The sequence below is a fragment of the Tachysurus vachellii genome, chromosome 4 (genome assembly GCF_030014155.1).
Source record: "Tachysurus vachellii isolate PV-2020 chromosome 4, HZAU_Pvac_v1, whole genome shotgun sequence".
In the NCBI taxonomy this organism is placed as follows: Eukaryota; Metazoa; Chordata; class Actinopteri; order Siluriformes; family Bagridae; genus Tachysurus; species Tachysurus vachellii.
In genome coordinates this window covers 9,352,813-9,362,515 of record NC_083463.1, presented here as the reverse complement: position 1 = coordinate 9,362,515, position 9,703 = coordinate 9,352,813, and the positions used below count along the sequence as shown (strand labels likewise).

Here is a 9,703-nt window from a genome sequence, read left to right as displayed (position 1 = left end):
TAAGCTACTTTGTTAAAGGTCAATTGTATATACATGATTTTTTTTTTTTCTGGAAACAATAAGCATCATCACTCTAAAATCATATAAGCACAAAGGTGACGTTTGGATTAGACGGGCCGTTTGATGGAAGTGAAGGGTTCTGATGTTTCTGCTTTGCATCAGGTAAAATGAAAAATACTGTTTGATATGAGCTATTTAAAATAAAAAAAAATAATAATAATAAAAATAATAATAATAACCTACTCACTCCAGATAAAAAGGTTGATCAGGGCTTTGATAGGGATATAATAATGAAGCTTTATACACACAGTGGTACATTTCAGCATCTTGAGGTCACTTTAAAAAAAATGTTTAAAACCGTTGTGATTGGGTGGTGAAAACACTTAATCACTGAGATCCTCTGCAACATTACAGTTTCTGGAGAATCTCTTTCTCTTTTGTAAATAACCGACTTGGAACAAACCATACAGCGAATGAACAGATTCGGAGCACCAACACATTTCTGCCTCCACTCACAGATGGCTGGTGTGGTTTTTTTCTCTCTGCGCTTTCATTCCAACGTTCAGCGCAGCCGCTCGTGTCCGTCCTTATCGTTCTCACAGTAATGCGTGTGTGACGTAAAGTGCCACAGAGACCTCAGCTCGTTGCTCTTCGTTCCGGCTCCGCGGGGCCTCCAAATGATGAACAATTCACCAAGACAAGAGTTTCCACCATTCACATGTTCCTACCTCGATTCCAGTTAAATAAATAGTAAAAAAATAATCCTTTCGGCTTCATTTTTTCTTTTAAAAAAATTGAGATGCTTTGTGGCACTTAAAACAAGTGCATATCTGTGCCTCCACACCCTTAAAAGCAGGTACATCTAGGTTCAAGGGTTCAGGTTAAAAAGGCTTTCCTTGTCACAAAGGATGTCCCCAGGAGGCCTCGGCCACGTCCGTTTTCTCCCTTTGCTCTCTCAGTAGGGCACAGCGTCCGGCTTTAGGGCTCAAAGTGGAAGTGGAGGATGAAGGCAGACCTCGGAGTGAAGTGGCATTAAAGGTGAGCTCTGTGGGTGGGGTTTTGGGTTTAACACTCGGCGTCCACGCTGTGAACGGTGACTGCCGCCTGCAGGTGGTGTGTGTGCGTGTGCAGTGGGTGGCGTGTGTGTGTGTGCCGGTGCGGGTACAGCTTGTGGCTGAGCAGTGCAGCGGTCTGGGGTGGTGTGTCCAGTTCCAGCTCCTCGTCATGGTTTCCTACATCCACTCCTGCTGACAGTGGCTCACTGGTGCACGGTGGATTCTCACTGTCCTCTTGAGGACTCATTGTGCTATAGCCTAGAGACAAAAACACACACAGCTCATATAGTTATATAGGTAATACCCAGCTCCAAGTGCTACAGCCTACACTACATCAGATACACAAATAAAAGGGTGGATGAGAATAAACCTTTATTTATCTCCCAGCTCTGTTACACCTATTTTAAATCATTTCGACCTGCAAACAGATGTCATTTCGATCCAAGCATATGCTCACATCAAGATGTTTAAAATCATTAGGGTGTTTATGCTCACATTATCGAGTTTCCTGCAGGAATAACTAGATTAATGAGCATGCGTTAAAAGATCTTTCCACATAATTAAGCATGACTTGGAGAACCTTCTCACACACTTGTAGCCCTCATTAATTTAATCAGGCTTCCAGTCTCACCCGTTCTCTAGCAGAGCTTGAGATCACAGCCTCCCTTCTGACTGTGTGTATGTGTGTGTGTGTGTGTGTGTGTGTGTGTGTGTGTGGATCTCTTCAGTTCAGTGGTAGCTCTAGCAGGGAAACGTACCTTAATGACAGCAGGCTACTGACTTTGAATTGACAATGTGACTGAACTGTTGCTTTATGGAATTGGGTCTATGTTGGTACTGTATGGATTAAAGACGGTCAGACGTCCTGATGTACTTATGAACGTTTTGTGCTTTTAGCGGATTCTAACACACTCGTACTGAAGGTCCTTTTCAACATTGTAAGTACTGTCTGTCTTTAAACTCGGATGGGTTCGGTCGGTTTCTTCTCGAGGTTTTCTCGGGTCTTTTCAGAGTGTTTCTCCTTGTCTCACTGACTTGATCCTTAGGAAACTAAATCTCCATTCAGATTTATCCTACGTAACCTTACTGTACATTCACACCAGCGTGGGCCAAAGCGATAGGTAATCGTATCCTTCATTTCCACATCAGACAGCTTTACGTGACCTCACATTGTGATCCTGACACCAGTTCAGAGATTCGGGTAGGCAGCAGCCTGGACACTGACACTCGTTACTGAATTTGTCATTTATTTAAAATCACAATAAAGTGACAAATGCATGTTAACACTTCTTCAAAAAAAGATGAAGTGTAGCCAGGTGCTGCGAGGTAAACTGGGGGAAAAACAAAAACAAAAAAAACTTCTCTACTGATAGAAAGATGCACCTGAGCTCTGAAGGAGACGACTAAAAAAAAAAAAACCCTAAAAGGCAACAGTTAGTTTTCTACAGAGCTGCAGGCGAACAGTGTGTTGGTGGTGCAGGAGTGAGTCAGAGCTCACTGCAAAAAAAAAAAAAAAAAAAAAAAGCAGAATCGATTGAATCGAGTGAATAGCTAGTGGGAGGCGACCTTTTGGCTGAGCTGTTTAAAAATACAGAAAAGTTTGCTCCGCTGCTCTAGGCTCGCTTTTTCCGTTCTCTCTTTTGCGTACGGACGTTTGCGTTTCTGTCTTTCTGCCCCTTCGACGCTTCCTCGCTCGGTGTGTTACGGGGGTTGGGTTTTGTTCTCCGTTACCTCCACAAAGAGAGGCTTGAACACTAAGAGTGTTTTCTGACTGCATGTTAAAAACAATCTGGCTGTAGCAGAAAGCTTTAATGCCAGCATGACAGAAGTGGAGCAGACATGCGGAATACTTTCATGGTTTTAAAGGGCAAAGACATCACTATACATCTTTGTCAGTACCCTTGTAGTTTTCCTTCTTTGCCCACTGTTATTAAAGAAAAAAAAAAGACTGGGTTTATCTGTGGATGTGATTTAATCGTGATTTCACAACCATGTGAGGAACTTAAAAGAGTTCTCAATAGTTCCTGTGCGGTGTTTTTAAACCGTTCCTGTTCCTGACAAACAGAATCAGTGAAGTGAAGTAAACATGTGCTACACAGTACAGCAGCTGTAAACATGTACACAACAGCTATACAGCCAGAAAAGTTTTGCCGTTCCTTTACCAGTATAAAAAAAAAACAAAAAAACACTTTTTTTTTTTTTTTTTTTTTATGTAAGACCACTTTTGTTATGTAAGAAAGAAACCACAAAGTGCTTTGTCCTGAAAAAATTCCTGTGTTGGAAAACTTACAGCTTGAAATTTTGACTATTACAAAGCACTGACACTGAAATCACCACATACATGATTATACGCTTTTTTTTTTTTTTTTAAACCTGTCTCTTTAAAAGTGTCACGGCCATCATTCAACTACTGCGTAATGTGTTACTTGGAGAAAAAAAAATAAAAAATCGCTTAGAATTCATTAATACAGATATATGTATCTAACTATATCTATTTATGTGTTCCAGCTTCTCTGAAAATGGATCAACATCGTCTGACCAATCAGAATAAAGACCTCACCAGTGCTGTGATATGAACATAAAACACTTCTGGGTCGTTGCTCCGAACTTTACTGAACATTTGTATTAATAATTCTTCTGAGTCACTTACCGTGGTCGCTTTCCGTTCCTGATCGGCCCCAGTACCGCCGCCTGCGCTCAGGACTGTGTGTGTGTCTCTCGATGACAGCAGCGATGAAGCGTGTGTTACTGACTGCATTGAGATTTGGGGGAGAAGACTCGTGTAAACAAATATTCCTGGTTCTACCACAGATCTGCATTCAGAGTCACATTTTTATTGATTTTTTTTAAGTCCTTTCTTCTCTTTCCTAACTGTAGAGTAAATTTTATTTTTATTGCGATGTTGTTGGAATTCTATTATTAGTGTATATTTATTCTTTATTTTATCATTCTTATTGATTTATTTTTATTATGAGAAGTCAATAAAGCATTGCACTACATGTCCTACTGTGGATGGTTGTGTTTGTAACAAATGACATTTGAATCTGAATACAACAACAACAACAACAACAATAATAATAATAATAAAATATATTAGAATAATATACATTTTAATGATAACAATAATATTAATAATAATATTACTATTATTATTAATAATAATAATACTAAAACATTAGAATATAAATTTTAATAATAATAATAATAATAATAATAATAATAATAGATTTTATTCATAGGGTGTTTTTAAGATGCTCATAGATGCTTTACAAAAGTAACTAGAAATAAGACGACACAATATTAAATAGAAAAAAAAATCATACGAGTTTCTTTAAATGTAAAGAAAGAAGAGAATAAAGCTCCTACTTATTCCTCTGTCTTCATGACTGTCATCATCCCTTTCATCACGCTCGTTCTCCAGGTTGGACATTCGCACTGACATTTCTGTGGATTAAGCAGAAGACAGAGGCAGTGAGCAGAGACACAGAGAGAAGGTGCTAAAATAAACACAGCTCTCTTCCATGGGAAATGCACAAGATAAATCTCTTACAAATCTCGCTATGTCTTTATGGGTTACGGAGTGTAGACTGATATGAATTTATGAGTTATCATAAATATGAGTTTAGAGGTCCTAGGATCCCATCAAAGATTTGATTTGAAACGTCTAAATTGTCTAAGAGACCTCGCAGCGAATGGATGTCTATCTTTTTAACTGAGTGTCTTTGACTGCGTTTTATTTTTATTTTCCGCTGGCCTCAGCACTCGGTCCTAAGGCCTTTGCGTGGGTGTATTAGTGTGCATCCAATCAGACTCACCCTGAGCTGCCAGAGGTGACATGTGCTGATGGCTGCGGCGGTGAATCTGGTGCCTGTAGGCGTATACAACCAAAACCAGAACCATGATACAGCCCATAATGCCTCCTGCTACTGGACCCACGGGTGCACTTTTAATCATGTTAAGAGACGCCACCTCTTCATCTGTGAAAGAGCGGCAGGAAGAAGTGGAATAAAAACAACACGATACGTTTAATAGATCACTTACAGCTTAAACATCCTAAAATGCAACACTTACTTCATCAAATATTTATTTAACCATTAACCGTATTCTTACAATGCAAACAAATCTAAAATAAATTCCCAGACTGTGTAGATGTGTAAGCTCACCTAACAGACCCATGCCATCCACGTACGGACTCTTGGCACCTACGATTCCCCCGAAACACTCCTTCTGTAGAGCACAGTAAGGTTTGTCCAGCTGTGTCTTCCCGTCACTGTCCACCACACACCACTCGCAGTCCAACACGCCAAAGCAGTCACTGCAGGAACACACAAAGTTTGGATAAACGCGTGTAAACGGCATAATGAATATAGTGCCAAAACAAGAAAAAGGGGAAAAAAACAACTTATTAATGCAAGAACACAAAAGCTTCTAGGACTAATTATAAATAGGTTGCGTCTCAATCAGCTCCTTAGTTCAGTAGTCAGGGCACTGATCAGGAAGTCAAATATCCCTATAAAAAAAAAAAAATTCGCACAATGAACTGTAAAAAACAGTGCTTGATATATTCCCTTAGTGAAAATTACCTCATCTCAACAGATGACTCTCAGCAAAATGAATGAATGAATAAATAAACAAATAAATAAATAATGGTGAGACGAGCGAACTCTTCAGAAAACTTCAGCTCCAAATGCAAGCATCATTGTTTTAGCTCAATTACTTACTTCTAATTATTTAGGTCTGCGATTGACAGGTACTTATGTCAGTGAGCAATATTTAAATTTATAGGACTTTTTATACACTGGATTGCTGCGACGTCCAAAAGTGTTCTGAATTCTATCAATGAATACATTAACACTGGCTTACTAGGTTACAGACTTAGGAACTCTACACATAAGACAAACAGGGAAATAAGCACTAGTTTAAGTGTGTCAGGAAGAGGTAGGTCTTCACCCATCGTTTGAAGATAATCAGTGACTCAGATGTTCGGACATCAAGAGGAAGTGCATTCCATCATCTCTGTGCCAGAACCCTAAGAGAGTCTTGCTGTATATCTACCTCTTACTCAGAGACGGTGGGACCAGTGGAGCAGTGCTGGTAGCTCGGAGGGAGCGAGGTGCAGTGCGAGTATTTAGCGTGTGAATGTGATGACTTATGTGTTTCAGAATGTGTAAAAAAAAAAATCTTCCAGCTAGAAATCTTACAAGAATATGCAAGGATCATAAGTGAACTTTAAACAGATGATTAAGAAAAACAAACAAAAAAAAGGATGCCAAAGATATTGGTCTTGTCTGTTCTGGATAAATGCCGGTGGCGGTAATCTGTGTATGGTTGTGATAAGCCGTGTGTGTTAAGTCTGCTTAAATAAAGATGTTAAAAAGTTCACCCATCTGCCCTTTAGCATTACAGAAAGCATTTCCCTAAAGCCCTAAACTTTCCTAAATGACCACAACAGCTGACATATCTGCCTGCATCAGGTTTAACAAAAAACAACCTGATGCCTACAAAACCAAAAACAGACCCACATCTCTCCTTCATACCTCATCACGACCTGCACTGTATTAACTTCCCTTAGAGCCTCTAGCACAGAGGTGTTACATAACGTGGCTCTCTTTATCTCTTCTGGGATCTAAGAATCTGTGTCTGAAGTCTGAGTACGTACGTGTGGCTGAAACATGAAGCCGCTTTTTTATTTTTTACTTAAAATATGACCGTTAAACCACTACACCCTGGAAACACTGAAAATAAAAAAGTCACTTCACAGCATCAAAATATTGTTTAAATATATGATGGCTGTGCAGTTTATTTTATCTATTTATTTGTCTATTTATAAGTTTTAAGCGCATAATTTTAATGATCGTAAAGGCCACTAATTAATGATCAATAATTAATTTCACTATTTTTTTGTAAAATAAAAACTTCCAAATCCCTGTTAAGTTTCCGTCTAATTTTAATGGTGTCTGTATAGAAACCCTAAATTGCTGGTGTTGCTATGGTGACAAGATTCCGTTTCCTTCGAGCACATGGTGTCACTGGCTCTTGGTTCTAGACCAGCAGCACTTTGGTGATGGAAATAAATAAATTTTTTAAGCCAAGAACCATCTCTTTAGTGGTTGAAATGGCACCAGCATGGCACCAGCTGTCACCTTGTCTGTGGAAATGTGTGTGGTGTGTGTGTGTGTGTGTGTGTGTGTGTGTGTGTGTGTGTGTGTGTGTGTGTGTGCGCTGGAAGAGACTCAGGTCTCTGAATATGAGATGAGAAGACTGACCTGCTAGTGAAGCGTTGGCTACATCGAGTGTTGATGCACTGAGGCAAAGTGTCTTGCAAACTGGACTCAATCACCGTCATAGACAACGGCTCTTGGTGTACATCACAGCTTGGATTCCTGAACACACACACACACACACACACACACACAAGTTTAGGCAGCTGAAGTGTGATGACCAACAAACAACTCAAAAACAGTTTTTGTTTGCAACACACAACTTCACAGCTCAGCAATAAAACGGTTATTGCTAGTTAGTATTATGAACCATCATCAATATCATCATCATCATCATCATCTCACACACAAACACCATCTAAAAGGTTTCTCTGCAATACAGTTCTGACAGATGGCCCTTTACAGCTCTGTGAGCAGAGAAAAACTCTACTGCTTTGAAATACAGGTGGAGGGGAATTTACTCCAAGTGACAAGAACACGAAAGATTATAGATGTCTATTAGTCCATGGTATGTGTTAGCATTGACCTTCGTCCTATAAGCACAAAAATATCATGCAAATAAGTGACTCGGCTATGCAAAATGTCTGGTTAGTTTTGCAATTCTACATACAAATCCTCTAGATCCTCCAGATTACACAGTAAATATTTTAAGCAGCCTTCAAGGTAAAGTACACAATTCATGCTAAGGCTTATGACAAACACCCTTTCCACAGCAGAGCAAAAAAAAATTAAAATAGTTTTATCTGAATTATGACAACTAACAAAAACGCAGACAGAGACAGCAGGAAATGACTGAGTGTGTAGAGACTCCTGAGTAAAACCTGCAGCTTAAAAGCAGATCTGGGGGATTTACCTGTTTTCTGCATGAGTGAGATTCCCAGTACACTCATTCACCTCCAGAGGGCACTCACATGGACACTCACACTCATTCTGCTCCATTCTGGGAAGAAAACAGGGGGAAAAAAAAAAAAAGAACTGATTGTTTTTGTTTAAAAACTTCTCACTAAAAAGATTAAGATCCAGAAAGATTTATTCTGTATAATAAACGTATGACGCTGCAGAAGCGCTTGTTCCAGTATAATGTACCTGTGGCAGTTTAAGCAGAGGCGATCCACAGTGCTGCACGCGCAGAAGGCCAGAGAATCACACGTCTCGTTCACGATGCCTGCAAACGCATTGGTTCCTGGGATACGAGTGAGTCTGTACTTGGAGCAGTGACTGCCGTGAACCAGGTTTGTCAGATCACCCTGGAAATCACACAGCACACCATGTCAACGGCACAATATTTAGATATCCGCATCGAGTAAACGTTAAAATGATTCATGTGTGTCATAATTCTGCTAAGCATGACATCAAAGCAAATAAGATTATATACCTGAAAGAGAAAGGGCTACAATAATGATCAACAACTGACGCTGTTACACTGCACAACCACCAGATGGCGATATGACGCTACCAGACAGTAGTGTAAATGAAAGGGCGACTGTGGTTTGATCAGTTGTAGCATTTTAGCCTTCATTATTTCACCCATACAACAACTAGAACAATAAACAATCTATTACAACTACAGAATTTAAATCACCTCAGCAGAAATAATGTGGGGAAAATTTTAATAAACAAACAAAACAAAAAAAGAAAATTAACTGAGATGATCAGTTTCACACGTTCATTCGCTTTCGTTCAATCAACTACTTTATCCTGGACAAGGTGGCAGAGAAGCCAAGACCTATCGCAGAACACTGGACATAAAGTGCTGTGGACATATGCACACATGCAGAGACAGACAGACAAACACAGACACACCCAGAGTCAGACCACCCATCCCCCCCAAAAGAGAGAAAGACAGACAGAGAGAGACAGACAGACTGAGACAATCAGACATAGGCAGACAGAGAGAGAGAGAGAGAGAGAGAGAGAGAGAGAGAGATAGAGAGATGGACAGAGTGAGAGACAGAGAGAGACAGAGTGAGAGACAGAGAGAGATAGACTAAGACAAACAGACAGACATAGACAGACAGAGAGACAGTGTCAGAGTGAGAGACAGAGAGAGACAGAGAGAGACAGAGAGAGAGAGAGAGAGAGAGAGAGAGAGAGAGAGAGAGGCAGACAGAGACAGAGTGAGAGGCTGAGAGACAGAGACTTTGTGAGAGACAGAGGAAGAGACAGAGAGTGAGACAGACTTTCAACAATATTCTCAAAAGAGCTTCGATCAGCACAGCACCTACAGAGACACATGAGACCACTTGATTTCCCACAATGCTCTGGTCTCTACAAACACTCATTATATGTGATTTTGATTTCAGATCAACAAAATTCCTGTTCAGACACGCTGGCACTGAGCCAACACACACACACACACACACACACACACACCCACACACCCTGATACACCCTGATACACCTAGAGGTAATGCAGACAAGGTAATC

The 9,703-nt window shown here is 40.1% G+C and overlaps 1 protein-coding gene across 1 annotated transcript in view; it reads right to left on the bottom strand.

Moving 5' to 3' along the window:
* Positions 1 to 281: 281 nt before the first annotated feature.
* Positions 282 to 9,703, bottom strand: part of cachd1 (cache domain containing 1) — an 80,933-nt gene continuing 71,511 nt past the window's right edge. The window contains exons 20-27 of the mRNA XM_060867598.1: positions 8,363 to 8,523; positions 8,130 to 8,216; positions 7,322 to 7,438; positions 5,219 to 5,370; positions 4,871 to 5,032; positions 4,422 to 4,499; positions 3,706 to 3,807; positions 282 to 1,313 (exon numbers count right to left, since the gene is read on the bottom strand). Coding sequence (XP_060723581.1) covers positions 1,066 to 1,313; positions 3,706 to 3,807; positions 4,422 to 4,499; positions 4,871 to 5,032; positions 5,219 to 5,370; positions 7,322 to 7,438; positions 8,130 to 8,216; positions 8,363 to 8,523 — 1,107 coding nt within the window. The 3' untranslated portion in view covers positions 282 to 1,065. The remainder of the gene's footprint in view (positions 1,314 to 3,705; positions 3,808 to 4,421; positions 4,500 to 4,870; positions 5,033 to 5,218; positions 5,371 to 7,321; positions 7,439 to 8,129; positions 8,217 to 8,362; positions 8,524 to 9,703) is intronic.